Genomic DNA, 20,224 nt, shown 5'->3' with positions numbered 1-20,224 from the left:
GACATACCTCCTACAGTATCAGGAAGTGTAAGACATAAGACCCTCTGCAGTTGCTCTTTCTGTTCAGATCTCAGGAAGACAAGCAAGCTCCAGTTTCCCTTCATTCTGATTTCTTCATACAGACTTTACAACTGAGCATAATTAAGCCCAGCATTCCTGTCTGTTTCTGTTACTGGATTCACAGAATAGAAATTGTGTTGCTTCCATGTGGAATCTGCAGTCACACATGCACTGCGTCTAGGTTCAATAGGATAAGTCATATGGCAGCAAGGGCTTTTCATAACCCCTCTTCCTTCCCCCCTCTCCACCAAACATTTAATTTTGAGTCACCCAAGGAGAGGTTTTCTTATAGGTAAGACCAAAGTAACTGGGAGAGCAGACTGGCTCCCACATTGCCAGGAGTGAAGGTATGCTGAGTTCTGCTGTCATGAAGAGACCAGGGCCTCCTTAACCCATATCCTTGTCCCAACTAGTGGTCAGAGTCAGGACTCCAAGGAGACAAACATACTGTTTCCAATCAGAACTTCAAGCTATGACAAACTAGGTACATTGCTTCTCAGTGACCATGCATGTGTGAGAAGGTGCATGTGGTGGCTGGAGTCCAACTCCAGCTCTTGTTCCCCTCTTCAGGTAGTGTCCACCTATTCTCTGAGACAAGTCTCTCACCAAGCAGGTCAGGCTGGTTGCTCAGCAAGTCCCAGGGATCCTCTTGACTCTGCTTCACCAAAGTTGGGATTACAAACATAAACTACCACATCCAGCTTTGTTCTGTGTGCTTGGTATTGAACTCAGGTCTTTATCCTTGCATGACAAGAATTTTGCCAACTGAGCTATGTTCTTGGTCCCAGGTATCTCTAAGCACTATCAAGAGTCCACAGAAGAATCTTTTAAATCTTTGTTACTTCAAAAGATGTCTTTTTATATTAAACTGAAAATATACTAGAATCTCAAATCTTGCCCCTCTGGAATGTTAACACTGTTAAGTTTTCTTTTCTAGGCACCCATATGCTGTTTAAATGCATATTCACAAGCATTACAATGTGTGGGGTATGCAGCAAAGTCTCCAGATTTTCACACGATAGTTCTCTGGTTCAGCAGAACATAAGAACTTTTTAAGACTCAGAGTAAAGCTTAAGTATTCTGGCTTCAAGATGAACCTATAACTACCCAGCTGAGATTGGATGTTCACAATCAAACTGACTGCAGCACTTGTTCCAGGGTATAGAGTAGAAGAATCCAGTGCTGACTGGCAGTTGCCTTGACTATGCCCTTCTCCCCAGCCACTTCCCAGCTGCTGCCAAGAGCAGGTGACCACAGGTTTAAAGACAAAAGACCATTAAGAATAGTACACTAAGATTCTCTGAGATGAGCATGGAATCTGTCTCCCCAGTTGTTGTCTTAGAGGCAACATTTTTTCTTTGAAGAGTCAGAGCTATTTGAACAGTCTGGTGTCTACTTCCAAGACTCCTGCCAGCCTCCCTTGTTCTGTTATAGATTGAATTGAGACTTAAAACACCTATAAGATATACAAAGTCCAGCCCCAATCATTCACCATGTAAGTATTAACAAGTGTTTTTCAGGGTTAGATCCAAACACAAAAGCAGATCAATAAACTAGAAATACCCTAAGACAGAAATTTATCAAAGAATAAGAAGATAGAAGGAAGGAGTCTGCTCCATGGCAGAATTACCCATCCATTACAGTGTTTGTATAAATAATTTCCTGAATTTGTCCAAGTGCTAGACAACAATTTTTGTCTGTAGATGGCAGTTAACAGAAAAAAATGCAAGAACATGGGTGCTAATAAAATACCAGTGCATTCCAGTGCCATTTGCTTTATACAAATCTGAGTCTCACTCCTCTAAAGACAGCTAGCTGCTAGAGTTCCCCAAGTGTGTCTGTCATCTTTTGAGAACCAGCAAGGCTCTGGCATGAAACCTTCCTTAAAGGCCATGTGGCCAGAGAACATACACAGTGAGTGAAATCTAACCTGCAAAGCTTAAACTTCCCCTGAATTATCAACATTCTTTCCCCAGATGCCTGCAAATATAGAGGCCACATCAGGATCAGAGGCAGAGAGTCAATATACATGGAGCTGGACAAACCACACGGTAAGCACATGTTATAGTTCCACCTGTGATATCAGTCCACTCCAGTGTGTAGTCCTGAGATGAGCACTCTGAAGCCATCTAGATATCCAAACCACAGTCACAGCTTTTCTGAGACCTACCTAACAGTAAGAGGGAGAATCTTACCCACACATGCTGGTTACAGCTAGGAGTCAGGATCCTGAACTAAGTAACAGGTTGGGGCTCAAGACTCAACCTTGATTCATAGCCTTTCTTTCCTGTTTCCCTCTGCCCAGCCAGGCTATGTTGCTGTTACCCTCAGATTCAGGCCCCATTGCCATCACTCCAGCCCAAGATCCCAGAAGAACACAGCAACAATGCTATTTGTTACCTTTAATCCTGGGGTGCTTCACCTGGTATGCACGATCTACCAAGCCTTAGTCTAGAAAGCATGCACACATATTCAGAGCAGAAAAGTAATATAGGTCCCCAAAACATCATAGTACTGCCATTAACCCAAACCTTTTCTCCCTTTCTTACCCCTTAGAATTATTAATTGAAAAAATAATTACTAATCGAGTTCTGCTGTACGATCCTTGCTCACATCCTGACCCACACAAGTCAGGTACAATATTGCACCTAGCATACAGACAATCCAAGGAAAGAAGCCACTACTCCTTAATAGGATGAAAAAACTCAGGGTCAGAGTTCTACTATAGATGAATGGCAGCTCAGAACAAGACCCACACTTGAAATTCTTCCCACTGATCTCAGCTCAATGCTTAAGCCACAGAAGACAGTTCTGAGTTCTGACTCATCATGTCATTCCTGCAGTGACTCCTACCACTGCAGGGGTATAAAGGTTAGCAAATTACTAGTTCCTGCAACCAAATTCAGAATTCTTTTACAACTGTGTTGTCATGGAACTTTCAGTGCTAAAGTGCTTCTACCACTGGAAAGAAAGACTAATCTAATCCGTTCAAACTGCTGTTTTGCTTTTCTTTATATCCCTTTAAAAATCCAAGATAAGAGATTATCATCCTCTCATAATTCCTATACAGATTGTATTTTCACTTTTTTTGCATCTCTTGTTAATTACATGACATTATCTATATTAATCCTATTCAGAAAGAACTGATAACTTCAGTTACAAAAAGAATAGATGGAAACTTTGCATAAATTGCTTAGCAAAAACTTAATCGTATAAAGGCAAGAATAAAAAGGTTTCAACCGCTATTATGCCACTTATCAGCTTCTCTAAAAGGGTCAGTTGGTATGTTTTAATAAGACTAATTAAATACTTTAACAATGTCATTGAAATTTCATGAATCTTTCAACAAATTACAACCTTCCAGTGTAACATGTTTTCATTTATTAATCTCACTTAAAATGCAAAGAACTGAATAAGAAACCAATTGACACTTAAGAACACCTCTCAGTTAATTCTGATTAAATAGGTTAAAAGCAAAGAATAAAGACCACCAGTGACCTCTGACATAATTAAAATTACAGCCTTCTATCACAATGTGTTAATCCTCTTATCTGAGCATTCTCCATAGCTTTTTTTTTTTTTCTTTAAGGTTGTGCCTTGTCTAAATATATTGATTTTCCTAAAAGGTATTTTTATATTTATAGATTCAAGTTGACTATTCCAAAGAAGGAAGTATTGGTTCTATATTCAGGAACACTGAGTGAATTTATACAAGGCACTTTTGGTTCAAGTAACGGGAATAGTGACTGTAAGCTAAAAACCTGTCTAAAATACCACCTTTGGGGTGGGGGGGTGGGGGGGGACAATCCTGCATTCTGTAGTGCACTGAATGAAGCAGTGCACTACTCCTACACCCACGCCCACCACAGCCACGCCCACCAACAGGCCCCTCTAGCAAATCCTCTAAGAGCACACCAAGGACAACAGTCTGCAGACAATCTTGTAGAACTGGTTTAGCTCCTTGGGTTTCAGGCTCTCTTTTTCAAAAGCAGAGTTTATTACAATGCATAGTGAGAGCTGGTGTGACAGCTGAGGGGGTGCAGGCATTTTTGCTGCCACGCCCAATGACCTGAGTTTGAGCCCCTGGACCCACAGGGTAGAAAGACAGAACTGAGTCTCACAAGTTGTCCCCTGACCTCCATACATGTGCATGTATACACATACAAGAACACACACGCACCATAATTAAATGAATACAAGTAATAATAATTTTAAAGTGCATGTTGATATTTAAGGACAAGTACAGGATAAAAACGAAAAGATGGGTTGCCAGACATGAACTACCCTTGGTTTAAATGCTACATCTGCACAGTTTTGTAAGTTTTGTAAGCTTAAGCATTAATTCTTCCAAGACTCAGCTTCCCAGTTTGTAAAATAGACAAAATAGTAACACCTCTGCTTCCTAAGGTTGCTGGACATAAGCTATGAGAAAAATCTAACATGCAGTAATCCATCAGTAATGTTTTAGTACACGTTTGATCTTTAACATTACTGTAAAACTTTTTTTCTTTAACAACATTACTGTAAAACTTTTTCAAGAAAAAAGAAGCAATTAAAAAGCAAAGTCATAGCCAAGTGGCAGTATCACATACCTTTAATCCCAGCACTTGGGAGACAGAGGCAAGCAGATCTCTGAATTCAAGGCCAGCCTGGTCTACAGAGCGAGGACAGTCTGTAGTGAGGATACTCTGTTCCAGGGCAGCCAGGCTAACAAAGAAACCCTGTCTCAAAAAACGACAACAACAAAAAAACAAACAACAATGACAAACCCCAAGGCCACGTTCAAGTTATATGAAGGAAAAACAAATAGCCTGTAAATTCCCACCTGTGAACACATTTTCCACATGACCCCCTGATAACCTAAAGATGAGCACAAGCATCCAGCAATACTGTAGTGAATAAAAAAACTGCAGTACTGGAACACTACATAGTAACAAGCAAGGACAAGTTACTAGAGATTCAACAACACCAGAGAAGCTCAAGTGCCTTATACCTCAAACCGACATTAAGGGCTGGCAGGGACGGACAACACAGACCCTGTGTGATGGCAGGCACTGTCCTTTACTATCACCAAGATGAAGAGCTCACAGACCATTATAACAAAAATACTATTTTAACTGGGGGGGGGGGGGGACGACAGTCTAACCATTGGGAAGAAATGCATTTCAATGTGTCTAGGATGTCTTTCAAAGTTTATCTTTAAGATGTATCTAGGATTGGCAGGATGGCTCAAGGGGGAAAGTTCCACCTCCAGAACCCATATAAGAGGAAATCATCTACTTTTCTTCTGACCTCTACACACGTTGTGGCACTTGTGCCCCACCCCTCACACTGATAATTTCTTTTAAAAAAAATGTATCGAAACTGATTTATGAGGTTCTTAAAAACTCCTGGGAAAATAAATGGGGAGAAGGGTCACTTGGAAAGTGCCTGCTAAGCAAGGATGAGGACCAGAGCTTGATCTTGGGCACCCAGGTAAAAAACCAGGTATGGCAGCACATGTGTAATCCTAGTCCCGGGGAAGTGAATACAGGAATAGATCCAATGGCTCACTGGACAGCCATCCTAGCGTGAAAAACCACAAACCCCAGGTCCTAGTAATTAATCCTGCAAAACAAATAAAGTGATCCTGAGGAATAATCGCTAATAACATAGGTATGTGTGTATATATGCTCTCTCTCGAAAACCTAATAAAAGAAAATAACTGGTGTGTTGTATTATCTACAGAGCATATCACAATCAAAACAAACAAAACAAAACACGCAGATTTTTGTAGTGTAGAGAGTAATTCCATGGTTTTAACTTTATCACTGTCCAACATGGGTGGCTGCATGAATAAACTACAACACTGGTGGCTGCATTACTATATTGTAGATGGGAAAATTGTACCCATGAGTTAGGTCTAGGGACAGGAAAGCAGCTCCCTGTGTAAAGGCTCTTGCTGCCAAGCCTGAATACCTTACAATCCACATGGTAGGAGAGAACCAACTCTCAAAAGCTGTCCTCTGAACTCTGTAAGAATGCCAAAGTACGCATAGATGTACACACAGAAGCACGAGCACACATACATACATACATACATACATACACACACACCCCAATGTAAAAAAGATACAAATCTATGTACATGGCACTGCACATCTCAGGATGATATGCTGTTGCCAATTTAATACTTTTACCCAAAAAGCAGACAAACAGCTTATTTTATAATGTAGTTTTTACAGAATAGTGCAATGATTCTGAATACTGCACAAAAAAATCAATAAAACAATTTCAATGGCTATTTCCTGGACTTCGGGTTATTAGTGTGGCCTTTAACCCAGTCCCTCCTCCAGTCCTGTGCATAAGGCATACTGACATAGCAGAGTCAAGTTAATGGGTTACTGAGTCTGATAAACCACCTCTTCCTTTAATGGCTGTTTCCACTGTGTTTAGCTGTTCCTGTTACTGCTGCAGATGGGCATTCATTGATATGATTAAATTTGATGGTATGATAATGTATGGTAATCATGATTAATCAGAAACCCAGAAGCAAGTGGAGGATGCTGGGTATTATGTCACCTGCATTTTAAACTGCATTCTCTGCTTGCAAGCCTGACAATATCTGACAGCTGTAAGGATCTCCTACCATATTCTCCTGCTACTACTCAAAGATCTGATAAGAGGAAATGTCCATCATCTCTTCCCAATCTTAAGTGGTAATAATTATAAGGCATTGCAGCCATGTTGTAAAAACTGTAAGCACTCAAAAGCAAGGCTTTCCTTCCTGGAGAGCAGAGTCTTGATTCTCATCAGTGAGGCTATAATCAAAAAGAAATGGGATTTGCTGCACAGTCCCTCAGACATGATTTGCATGAAATAGCACTCAGGACCCAGCCAGCAAGCCCCAATCATCAGCACCTGATACCACAAACCACAGCATGCCCAGAGCCCTGCTGCACATCATCAGGCTCATTCACCAGGTCAAGCCAAACAATACAGCCACTGCTAAAGACTAATTCCAACTTAAAAGTACACACATTTTCATCTTTAATTTAAACAAAGAACAAGAAATCATTCCATACCAGTATAGAGAAAAGAAAGTAGACACAAAGTCTCACCCCTAACCAAGAAGCTATTTGCAATTGATACCTGCTGGGAAAGGGAAAAATCAATTTTCTCCAATGAAGTGTAACTGGGTATATCAACCACATTCCAGGTCAGGCCTCATGCCCAGGAAGACTCTATGGGTTTGGGGGGGGGGGGGGGGAGCTGTGCTTTTTCTTGGGGGGTGGGTGTTTTACTGGGTTTTTGGTTTTGTCTTACTGGGTTTTTATTTGGCATCTGGTTTTATTGGTGTGTGTGTGTGTGTGTGTGTGTGTGTGTGTGTGTGTGTGTGTGTGTGGTCTGAGAGAGAACATGAAGTTGGGTGGGTAGAGAAGTGGGGAGGATCTAGGGGAAGGGAAAGACTATCTAAATATATTGTATGCAAAAAAAATTAAAGAAAAACATTTCCACAGTCTACCCATATGCTGTTGGTCATCAGAAACATCATCAGCCTAATACAATGGTGTGAAATCAAAAGACTGAAACAGCTTTATTATCCTATGTCAGAAGCTTTAAATCAGTGGTTCTCAACCTTCCTAATGCTGTGACCCTTTAATATAGGTTCTTATGATGTGGTGACCCCCAACCATAAAATTATCTTGTTGCTACTTCATAACTGTAGTTTTGTTACTGTTATGAATCACAATGTAAATATCTGTGCTTTCTGATGGTTTTAGGCGACCCCTGTGAAAGGCTCATTTGACACCCCCCAGGGCTTGTGAGCCACAGGTTGAGAATAACTACTTTAAATCGAAATTTTATATATAAAACATCAATGGGACTGAAATGGAAACTATCTTGACAAAACTTCAAAGTAAGTTTATTGCAACAAGTGATATTTTAGCACTGCTGTGAGTAAGCAATGTCTTTTCTTGAACAAACAACTAAAAAATATACTTGAAGAAAAAGACTCACAACCAGCCATGGATATGGCACACAAAGTAGAGACTGTCTCTGTGCAATGAAACCAAAAAGATTTTCAACATGAAAACAGGAACACTTAAGTTGAAAGAATTCAAACAGAAACAGACAATACCCGTCTATAAGGTAACTAGCTCTTCCTCTCATAAAAACAAGACATAAATGTGCTGTGAACTGGCATTGGCAAGCTCTGGCCCACACAGTAAGCAGTGAGTGCAGTGTTGGTTACTAATAGGCAAGGGGCCAGAAGGGAGACCCTATAACCCCGACCTTGGATGTTGCTTGTTTTTCTATTAGCTCCTGTGGGCATCTATTACTTAAATAACAGGTGTACTTTCCATTCAGAAGACTAACAGTGACTCAAGGTAAAGGGGAAACATAGTCATTCTCTGATCAGTATCAACTGAGATATAATTTATATTTGCAAGAAATTCATAAGTCTGGTCTGAAAATATAAAAGAGCTATTTCATTAAATTAAAGGAAATCCAGTGCACAGACTTAATTTTTAGCCTGAATCTTAAATCACAAAGTACTAAGGAATGCTGCACATGGGTGAAAAGGGTTAGAAACCACATCCATGTGAGAAGACTAACATGACACAAAGACCATGACCCAGGTGCCTCTACAGCAGTTTCTTCAAAAACAGAGTACTTAACACAGGCCCTTCTTAGAGCATTTTCTCAACTTGATATTTAAGTCTTTGTTCTGAAAGGTGATATTCAATCATCTAATAGTCACTGTCAGTTTTACACCAACAGTCTAAAATACATTAAGAGTCAATATCTAAAATAATGCTAAGTCATCACATGGCAAACTGTTTGCTGTTAAGATGACTAGCAGTCTCTGTATTAATGTAATGGAGACGAGGCTGGGAGGACTCTGGGCTCAAGTCCCAGCACCATTCAAAACACAACAAAAACTTTATCACACCAACAAATCTAGAGGAAACTGTTACTAAAAGAATTTTTCACATACCAGTGTTGTTTGTAACCAAAAGCTCAATCATTCAATTTTACCAATAAGGACTGGAGCCAGATGCTGTGGGGTGAAAGTCTGCTAGCTTAGAGAGGAAGAGAAAGCACCCAGCTGATTTTCCTCCTCTGCCCTTGTCCCAGAAGCCTCTCTTCTACCATCTCAAACAAATCTCCTCAAACCCAATGTTCCCCCCTTCTACTTCCTGTGTATTTCTCTATCTGTCCTCCTTTCCATGATTTTTTTCTTAATAATAATTTTATGTTCACTTCCTGTCAACTGGTTGCTTGCCCTGCCTCTTGACCTGTGGTTGACTTTATTTAACCCCTTTAAAAATATTCAAGCAGAACACTCTTGGATTAAAAATGTGTGTTAGAGCTGAGCCACACAACTAGAAACAGGTTTTTCCAGTAAATAACGAAATCTAGGGGTTCACAGTGTAATCAAATCTCCTACAACATACTTTCAGATTCAAATCTAATTTTATGCACCAAAGAAATACAATGAATCCACTACACCTAGAAAATCTGAAGTTGGGTTTCTTAACTAAATACTTCATTTCTGTGTATAGTCTTTGTGTGCATGTGTGCGTGACTTGATACTAACGATGGAAGTCAGAACTTTGAACATGCTTGTCAAGCATTCTACCACTAAACTAATTATTTCTGAAGTTTTCATAAAATAGCCAATAAAATGGACTTTCAAGTTACCTCTGGTTGGGACCAGAAAACCTGCTCAGGCTGAGTGGGCAAATGCACCATGGCCCTTTACAGACCTGGAGCTAGGGCCATCCTTAGCCATGTCTGCCTCATCTGCTTCCCAGTGAGGGAAGCAAATCGGAATCCTCTGATACAAGTTCAATGTATCCTTGAAGTTTACAAAGCAAGAAATATAAAAATTTAAACATTCTTTCTTCTCTACACTACTCACTTTCACAAGTACCAGTAATCTCAACTCAAATATTGTGCAACAGCTTCCTCAAGTTGAAACATTCCATCCTGTAGGAAGCTCAAGCCAAAGGTAAACAACTCAAAATAGCTTCAGGAAGTCCCTGAAACTGACCAGATTCAGTAGGCCTCTCCCTGCCAGAGTAAACAATAAACACTGAGAGTCCGCCTCACAAGGAGCTCAGCTGCAAGAAAGACTCAGAAGAGAAAAGCTTCAAAGATGACTCTGGACCAGACCAGCTACCTGGAAGAAGCATATAGCAGCAGAGTTGCCTAAAAGAGGTTTAGACTAACTGAGGCACCTGGAAAAGGCACTCTTCAATCTGTTGAGCTGCCTGCAGGCTATGCAGTGAGCTCCAAGTTCCCAGATTTTTGTGATCTGACACCCATGATGAGGTAGCCTTTGGTCATGCAGCTTTGAGTCATTTCTGCTCCTGTAAGTAACCCCTCACCCATATTCTGTAAGTAACCCCAATAAATTCATTGGTTCACCAAAGCTGGACTTTATAGTGGTATCTGTACCTTCGTCTGTTGTGGAATTCCTATTTGGGGTGAATAGATGGATATACTGCATCTCCCCAGGCAACATTTTGTCACACAACTTCTACTAACGGGAGAACCTGCTGTGCACTGCCTGTGCAGCACTGCCCAGAATAGTATCTGTTTCGGTGAAAACCCAACCAGCGTCCATATATACCCCAAAAGTTGAGATGCTAGGGAGCTGGGGGGGGGGGGGGGGGCGCGTGGCTGGTGGTTCCATGTTCCAGTCTCATTCCTCCCAATTCAGACCCTGCCCCCCCCCAAAGCCCACCAAGCAGTGGCCCCTCCCCTCTGAAAGCCCACCCAAGTGTCAGCCCCTCCTTGGGGCTGCTCAAGACCACACCTACTGGCTACTTAAGACCTGGCCACTATAATTGCTGTGCGCTCCCCTGCCTTCCTAAGAGCCATCTGGGAGATGCTTTGCTCTGCTCAGATTAAACCTGGATTTATTAATTTGCCTTGACTGGCTTATTACATTGGCAGTGGAGGAGACCCAATAACTAGAAGTCCAAAATTTGTCAATATCTATGCTCAGGGCAATGAGAATGCATATTTAAAGGAGCTCCACAAGATGAACAAAACAAACTTCACTTTGCTCAATTTCCAATTCTATTTAAACTGGTACAAAGATTTTCAGATTCAAATCTAATTTTATGCACCAAAGAAATACAATGAATCCACTACACCTAGAAAATCTGAAGTTGGGTTTCTTAACTAAATACTTCATTTCTGTGTATAGTCTTTGTGTGCATGTGTGCGTGACTAGATGCTAAAGATGGAAGTCAGAACTTTGAACATGCTTGTCAAGCATTCTACCACTAAACTGTTATCTCCAGACCCAACTCCTCCCTTTTTCTGAGGCAAGGTCTTGCTATCCAGCCCAGGCTGGTATCTACCTCAGGATCCTCTTGCCTCAGCCTCCCAAGTGCTAGGATTACAGGTATATGCCACTGTGTAGGGATTATGGGTCAATTTATAAAGCAAAAGTCTGTGTAATAAATAACTGTCTCTCAACTGTTGAGAAGGGCTGAGATAGGGTCTGTAGTGCATATGACCAGCAGAGATAAATTTTGGTCAAAGGCTTAATTAGACCACAATATTGTTTTTGCTGCTTTTAATACTCAGGTATTAAGTAAAGATCCAACTTGGGCATCATTTAATTCTGCTTGGTCCGTGTAGTAGTTGTGAACTGCCATAATACAGATCCTTGTTAAACATTTATAATATCAAGTTTATGTTCATGGCAGCCATGCTTAAAATAGTAGTAGAAAAAAAGGCCTTTTGTGGTTGTTGTTTTAAAGTCCCAGCTTAAATAAATGTCAAAAGACAGCCTTGAGTTTATCTCCCAAACATATTCTGAAGGATTAAAAAAAAAAAAATGCACACCCAATATCTCTACTGTACTTAAAAAAACAAGCCCCACATTGATTTCTCTGAAAGACTATGGGAGTAGATGAAGCCCTGCATATTTTCAGTGAGCTCACCATGACTTAGCTTTTTTTATCTAGAAGCTAGGACATGTCACATAAAGCAACATTATTAGACAGTGGCCAACAAAGACCTGCAGGATTTGTTCAGTTATACACACAGCCAACATCTAGCCCAACTACTTCCCAGAACAGGCTGCCACCTATAAACATAGTTTTGTGACCTGAAAGAGCTTCTCCAGTGGAAGGTTCAGGAATATTAATGCCATCTTCAGAGTAGTCTTTAGACCTTAAGGAATAAATTTGGGGTTGTGGTGGTGGAGAGATGGCTCAGGGACTGTTTTTCCAGAGGACCTGGATTCAATTACCAGCACATGGCAGCTCACAACTGTCTTTAACTCCAGGATCCAATACCCTCACACAGACATACACACAGGCAAATTGCCCATAAAAAATATAAATAAATAAATTTAAAAAGAGTGAATAGTTAACACTATTTAATTAACTAATTAATTAATTAAGGGGCCAGGGAGAAGGTTCAGAGGATGTGATGGTTTATATGAGAATTGACCCCATAGGCTCATATATTTGAATGCTTAGTCACCAGTGAGTGGAACTGTATGAAAAGGATTAGGAGGTGTAGCCTTGTTGGTGGAAGCATGTCTTTTGGGTGGACTTTGAGGTTTCAGAAGCCCACCCTAGGCCAGGCCAAGTCTCTGTCTGTCTGTCTGTCTGTCTGTCTGTCTCTCTCTCTCTCTCTCTCATCAGGATGTAAAGCTCTCAGCTACAGCTCCAGTGCCATACCTGTATGTTTCCCATCATGATGATCAGGAACTTATCCTCTAAAACTGTGGTCAAGCCCCAAATTATGTTTTCTTTTGTAAGAGTTTCCTTGGTCATGGTGTCTCTTCACAGCAGTAGAACAGTAACTAAGGTAGAGAGTGAAGACGCTGGCCTTACCAAGCCTTGCAAACTGAGTTCCATTCCTGGAACCCACATGGTAGGAGAGAACCAATTTTTCTTCAAGTTGTCCTCTGATCTCCAGGTGCTAAGCTTTCATTTCCTCTAGTAATAATATCCTTAAAACATCATTAGGTTTTTTTTTTTCCTTCTAACATCAGATAAATGAGAGGACCGGAGGGCCAAACCAGGGCCATAACAGGCTCCCCTGGCAGCCCTGACATGAACCAGGCCTTAGCTTCGGTTCAATAGAACCGGCTGGAACTGAGCAAGCAATTCTCAGGAAAACCACAATTTAGGGGCAACCAATCAGCAGGTGCCCCCCCCCCCGCCCCAGCCTCTTGTTGGCTCAGCAGACACCCCAAAGCCCCTTTTCCTGGCTCAGCAGATGCCCCCAGACTTCTGCTAGCTAAAGATAGCTTTCCCTACCCTCTCATCAACAAGCCCCTAGACACTAGACCACCACCACCACCAATGGGCCCCTAACCACTACAGCCTCCCACCAATCAGCTCCCAGACTAATCTTTCATCCAATCGGCACCAGATTAATCCCTCCTCCCTGGAATTCCCTTACTTCTGCTTAAAAGGAGAGTTTGACGCGGCCCCCCCCCCCCCGCCCCCTTTAGGGTTACTCAGGAATACTCGCAGCTCTTTGATAACCAAGCACTTCATTCTTATTGCCTGGAATTTGACATACAGACTCACAGATATCACATGCCTATAAGATGTGACCTCAACACAACAACCATGACAAAATCAGAATTCATATTCTTTAAGATGAAAGAAATTCTGCTGATGGTCTTGATTCAGCTATTTTATAGTTAAAATTATTTTTGCTCAAATATCCACTGACCTAAAGGTTTTAATAAACATTTTTTCACCACAGAGACTGCAGTCAACATTTACTAATGCCCACTCTGTATCTGGCCAGGCAAGTGCAGTACCAATATCTCTCAGTCAACATGTGCTTCCTCCTGCCCAAAAGAAGAACAGCTGCTACTCACTGGGAATCTCTGGGGTCCCACAGCAGGCCTCGGCTGGCTCGGAACTGGCAGCAAGGGCACTGTAAGAAAACACCTTGCATTACAATCACTGGCATTAGACCGCCTGGGAGGAAGACAACACATGAGATCTCACACAAAGCATACAGTACATATACTGAGCACACAGCAACATTAAGTTTAGACTTTACCTATACACACTTGGTACTTTTAAGAATCTCATAAAAGGAGAGGGGAAGGTATTTTTGGCCTCAAAATAAAACTGTATAATATGAAGCTTAAGTTCTAACAGAGAATTATTATTTAGAATTAAAATATTTTTACAACAAAAGAAGGTAATTTTCATTCGAAATAAAAAGACCTAGTTTCAGTGGGATGTGACATGGTAAGGTACACTTCTAGCCCCACCGTTCAGGAAGTCTGAAGAAGGAAGACTGTTGCAAGTTTGAAGTCAGTCTAGGCTACACAGTGAGCCTAAGACCAGTCTAGATTATATAGTTTGACCCTGCCCAATTACACACAAATTGAAATGTGAATCCTACAGAATCACAAGAGGGAGAGAGAGGAAAAGAGGGAGAAAAAGAAGCAGGAAGAGGAAGGGTGGAATGATGCTCATGTAGCCTTACAGAGAATGACAAGGAAGCAAACTACTGTGCTGACACTCGCAGATTGGTTTTGTTTTCAAAGAGGTCAAATTCTCACCAGTCTACTATATCAAGAAGTCCATTTGTTTTAAGAGGCTATCTCACGGTAGCAAAGAAGTGAGGGCTAAGCCCTTAGGGCTAAAGCACGTGCTGCTCCCTTTGAAATGTGCCACACATTATATATTGATCTCACTGACCTGGATTTGGAAAAACACATCACTGTTGTGTTGTGGGAGCTTGCAGTCAAACATGGTGCTAGATGCACCCAGGAAAACTCCCATATGGAGCACCTTAAATGTGATGCATTTGGAGAGGTCTTTAAAGATGTCCCAATGGTGAGCACTAATCCAACCTAACCAGCATCCTGGAGAAAAGGAGAAATGCAAACACATGCTCACAGAGAGACCATGTGAGAACATGGGGAAGCCATCTGCAATCCAAGAAATGAGCCCAGAAATGAGCAGTGCTTGTCACAGCAGCCTCAGCAAACTAATAATCAAAGTTTTAATACAGCACAACTTTTAGAGGACTCTGGGATATGAGAAATATAGACAAAAAAAAAAAATGCACCTGAAGAAACAATCCAATCACTTTAAAATAGTGACTAACTAAACTTTTATTTTCTATATGTTACAAAATGAATCCCATACATTAAACAGTATCATGGTTAGTATAATTAACATCACACTTTACAGACTCAATGTTAACTGATCGTGTGATCTCACTATTTGATCGAAAGCAAATGTAACTGAAACTTTCTCTCACAGAATGTCAAACTAGCAGAAGTCCAAGCCCCTCTGAGTCTATTCCAACATAAGACTCCTTGTAAGAAGACACAACAACCAGGCATCTAAAGGGAAAGAACAAGCTATATCTGGGGGGGGGGGGGGGGCGGTAATTCTCATCTCAGAAGATTATAATGAAGGTAAAGAAAAGAATAGCACATTTAACAACAGATGGACAATATTTTTAAATCAAGTACCAAATATAAAACACCTAGCTCCTATACCAAACCAACCATTTATAGGAACTAAACAATTCCAACACAGCCCATGATGATGAGAGCTGATTCTAATGAATGGGTTTGCTAACATGACCTCTGAGGAACTGGCAACATTGACAAAGTCTCGGCCCTCTTTCTTCAAGAAATAAATGATGTACAGAGCTCACAGTGGCAGAGCAGAGCATGGGAGCAGGTGTGTTCCAGCCCAATCCAGAGAGCAGTAGGATCAAGACCCAACCCCTTGAATGCATCACATGGAGCAGAAGGAAACTTAAAACTTTGGATGTTCCCACCAGTCTAGTTAAACCTTGAAGCTGAAAATTTGGTATTTACTATTTATGCAGACTCTTAGCATCCTGTATATCTATCTAACAGAAGACATTTTCAATTTATTACAATTGTAAAGATGGACATCTGGAGAACAACTTAAGCTTCCATCAAACTCATTTAATTATATTACAATGGAGTAGTCTTTCACCCTCAGAAAGAAAAGAGACTAATCTAAAAAAGACATGTAAGGGCTGGGGACTCTCAGTAGAAAAGCATTTACCTAGAACCTAGCTCTGAGTTCCAGCACCATGCAAACATATTCATACAATTACTCTTTAAATTGTTTACATGCTAATTATGAAGATTTTCAGGGGGAATGTAGAGATAATTCAGTGGTTAAGAGTACATTCTGCTCTTACAGAGGACTCAAATTCATAGCCCCACGTTGAACAGCTCACAACCACCTATAATTCTGGCTCAAGGGATCAACACCTTCTGGCTTCCATGGGCACCTACATACACATGCACACACCCCTACACAGATCCATATATAACTAAAAATAAATTTATCTAGGCATAGAGATAAATGCCTTTAATTCTAGCACCCATAAAGTAGAGGCAAGCAGATCTCTGTGAATTTGAGGCTAGCCTAGTCTACATAGTTAGTTCCAGGCCAATCAAGGCTACATACTGAGACTCTGCATGGATGGATGGATGGATGGATATAATATTTTTTATTGTTTGTCTTAAAACGGGGTATTACTATGTAGCTCTGGCTGTCCTAAAACTATATAGACCAGGCTGGCCCCAAACTCATAGAGATTTGCCTACCTCTACCTCCCAAGTGCTGGGATTAAAGGCATACACTTTAAAATAGACTTTTAAGTGCACTTAGCTGTTAAGACTCAGAAGTGCTAGTTTAATCTGTACTTTGCATGTACAGGCACTCAGCCTCTCTCAATAGGGCTTCAATTTAAGCTTATTTACAAAGTACTAAATGATCAAATACTGCAGGACCTCATATGTGCCCAGCAAGAATAAGGTTTTCTTCTCTCCAGCATCAGGTGCATGAAAGGCAGGGAGCAAGTAGCAGCAAAGCTCCTGGATTCATGGTGACCTTAAGGAGCTTCAAATGGACTCAACATTCACTGAGTCACTCAAGCTCCTGGATGCAGGATCTGCATTTAGTACTTTCCCAGTCTGATGACTTCTAGCAAGTGACACCATTTGGCCTAGAGAATATTAAAGGACCTCTTTACAGCTTTATTATTTTTCAATACTATCTCATTTCTGTTAGGCTGAAGAAAATTATGTATCTTACCAGCCGCCAGTTTGTCATTGAAATTTACAATAAAATACCTAATTAACTGTTGCTGGTATAGGACAACTATTGAGAAATTCAATTTAGGGAAACGGAGACGACTTACATTAGGGCTGGAGGGATGTCTCAGAGGTTAAAGTGTGGGAACTAGAGTTTAGACCCCTAGCACCTGCAGAATGTCACATGGGTATGAAAACGCAGCTGCAATGGCAGCACTGGAAGGCAAAGATGGGGAATGCCCAGAATAAGCTAGCAACTGACCAGGTGTGGCAAGGGACCCTGCACTTTCTTTCTCAACTTGTAAATTTTCTCTACCTCCTGAGCTCACCATAAAGAATCACTAACTCTGTTCCTTTCTCAGGAGCCCCAACGTTACAAGGATTCCTCCCATTCTTCCTGACAGGTAGGCTCCTTCCCAATCTTACTATTGTCCCAAACCCAGACCGAAACCTCAGGCCACCTAAAGCTCCTTCTCTACTTTGTAAAATCAGTTACCGAGTCATTGCCACCATCTTCATAACTCGCTGTCCCAATCCCATTGCCACTTCTGCAAGAAGGCATCTTCCTTTCCATGTAGCACTCAGCACTCCATCATCACTCTCCCTCCAGGACCAATTTCAATAATTATCTCCTCCTCTGGTGTTTTCTCTCCACAGGACTCATCAGTTTCAGGCCTGGCTTATCCACTACTCTGAACACAGCTGTCCATGCTACACCCAGAATAAGAAGCAAGCATAGGCAGTTTATTCACAACATTGTGCTAACTCTCATCTCCAGTCATTTCTTCCAAATTTGGGTCTTATCCCTGTTCTGTTCCCAGAACATGGCTTCAAGACTTCTCTCCTCACTTTCCCACATATTCTACCCCTAACTTGCTAAGAAAATTTTGGCCATCACAAGAACTTATCCAAGATTCTGCTTCTTACCCCCATACATGCAGGGCCACCTTCTGCACTCACACTGCTGTCCCTGGCCCCATGCCTCTGAGTTCCCCATCCCTACCCCTGGCACACAGGGTTCTGCAGGATAAGGTTCCCTCTCACCTAGATCAATGATGTTCCTCCCTGTGCAGCTAGCTCTTCCCTCTAAGTGTGGGATGTGACTCTCCCTGCTTTAACCTTTCTCAAGCCTGCTTCCCCTTCCCCAACAACAACAACAACTTAACTTCAGAGAACTCTATGGAAAGAAAGCCTGTCTACACACATCAGGACCACCCCTTCTGAGCACAATTTAGTCAGGCTCCTTCCTACCACTTCCATTTCACAAGCCACTAACAGAACTGAGGTCTTCCCTCAGCCCATGGCAATCAACAACCTACCCAGCAGTGCTTCCTCAGCTCCCCAATCTGCCCCTAGCAGCTCTACCAAATTCTCTGGCGCCCATTCACAACTCCAGTACCCCAGGTCTTCTCTCTCTACCTATACCTCTGCTAATGCTCTAGACTTTCCTAATGCGATCCTATAACACAGCTCCTCATGCTGTGGTGACCCCCCCCCAACCATAAAATTATTTTTGTTACTACTTCCTAACTATAATTTTGCTACTGTTATGAATCTTAATGTAAATATCTGGTCTTAGGCAACCCCTGGGAAAGGGCTGTTTGCACCCTCAAAGGTGTCTGGACCCATAGGTTGAGAACCACTGTTCATGACCCTCTATACACCAGCAATGCCCAACTTGAACCATTAGCCCAGATCATTTGAACTTGCTCAATTGCTCCAGACACCCAGCCTCTCTCCTCTGTTCATCCAATCCACCTGCATCATCTCCAGCATCATGTCCCACAGCCTTCCCCCAGACACAGCAGCAAGATAATCCTTGACCATATTGGACCAAAGGTCCCATAGATCTTGACCATGAATTTTAAGTAATCATAAATAGGCTCACACATATCCTTAAATTAATCGAAATAGGGACTATCATAACCAACACACTTTTACATGTCTCTATCCATGCTTCAGGATTCAAAAACTTTCAGAAACACTTTCTGCATCTTGCAGATTATAGAAAAAAATTTCCCTGCAAAAAGTCATTGAGATGCTTCAACTCAGTTGGGGTGAAGTCAGGAGAACATGGCAGAGGACTCAAAACTTCATAGGTTACTTTTTCAACTTTGGAACCACTGGCTATGCAGTATAAAATAAAATCATATGGTAAGAACTGGGCCTTTCCCACTGGAGATACACTGTATCTGTGTATCTCATCATTTGCTGGCACATGTCTCAGGTGAAATGGCTTCACTGAGGCTCCAAAACTGTAATGGAGCAGATGGCCACAGAGAGAGCAACAGTGATTATAACCTTTGCTGCCTTCCTGGTTCAACCACTGAGCTGGTCTTCACGAGCTATCATTTCACCACATCATACTCTAATCAAGAAACAGTTTGTTGCCGGGCGGTGGTGGCGCACGCCTTTAATCCCAGCACTCGGGAGGCAGAGGCAGGCGGATCTCTGTGAGTTCAAGGCCAGCCTGGTCTCCAAAGCAACTTCCAGGAAAGGCGCAAAGCTACACAGAGAAACCCTGTCTCGAAAAACCAAAAAAAAAAAAAAAAAAAGAAAAGAAAAGAAAAGAAACAGTTTGTTGCTGGGCAGTGGTGGCGCATGCCTTTAATCCCAGCACTCAGGAGGCAGAAGCGGACAGATCTCTGTAAGTTTGAGGCCAGCCTGGGTTACAAAGTGAGTTCCAGGAAAGGCACAAAGCTACACAGAGAAACCCTCTTTCGAAAAACCAAAAAAGTTTGTTGTTGTTGAATAGAGTTGAGACAGTGATGCTTTTTTTGATTTTCAGTCAGCTCATGAGGCACCCACCTATCGAACCTTTTCACCTTTCCAATTGAGTCAAATAGCAATGACTGTTGAGCAGCCACATGAGCTCTAAGAGTCTGCACTTCAACAATTGCTCTGTCGTCACTGTAACTTCTGATGTCTGATGCCTTGCCCTTTCTTGATCACCACTATACTTTGTAGTCACTAGTGGCTTTCTGAGCCAAATGTGTTGTTTACAATTGTCTCTACAGTGGCGAACCGCAATTCTTTTTTGCTCCATCTTAATATACTATAACCTAGACACTC

At 41.6% G+C, this 20,224-nt stretch overlaps 1 protein-coding gene across 5 annotated transcripts in view; it reads right to left on the bottom strand.

Moving 5' to 3' along the window:
- Positions 1-20,224, bottom strand: part of Rbm33 (RNA binding motif protein 33) — a 111,477-nt gene that overhangs the window by 42,990 nt on the left and 48,263 nt on the right. For all 5 annotated transcript variants that reach the window (XM_028864195.2, XM_028864196.2, XM_028864197.2 and 2 more), the window contains one exon: positions 13,919-13,977. In XM_028864195.2, coding sequence (XP_028720028.1) covers positions 13,919-13,977 — 59 coding nt within the window. The remainder of the gene's footprint in view (positions 1-13,918; positions 13,978-20,224) is intronic.

This window comes from Peromyscus leucopus, chromosome 3 (genome assembly GCF_004664715.2).
Source record: "Peromyscus leucopus breed LL Stock chromosome 3, UCI_PerLeu_2.1, whole genome shotgun sequence".
Lineage (NCBI taxonomy): Eukaryota > Metazoa > Chordata > Mammalia > Rodentia > Cricetidae > Peromyscus > Peromyscus leucopus.
The sequence above is the reverse complement of the archived record's forward strand: the minus strand, read 5'-3'. Positions and strand labels throughout refer to the sequence as shown.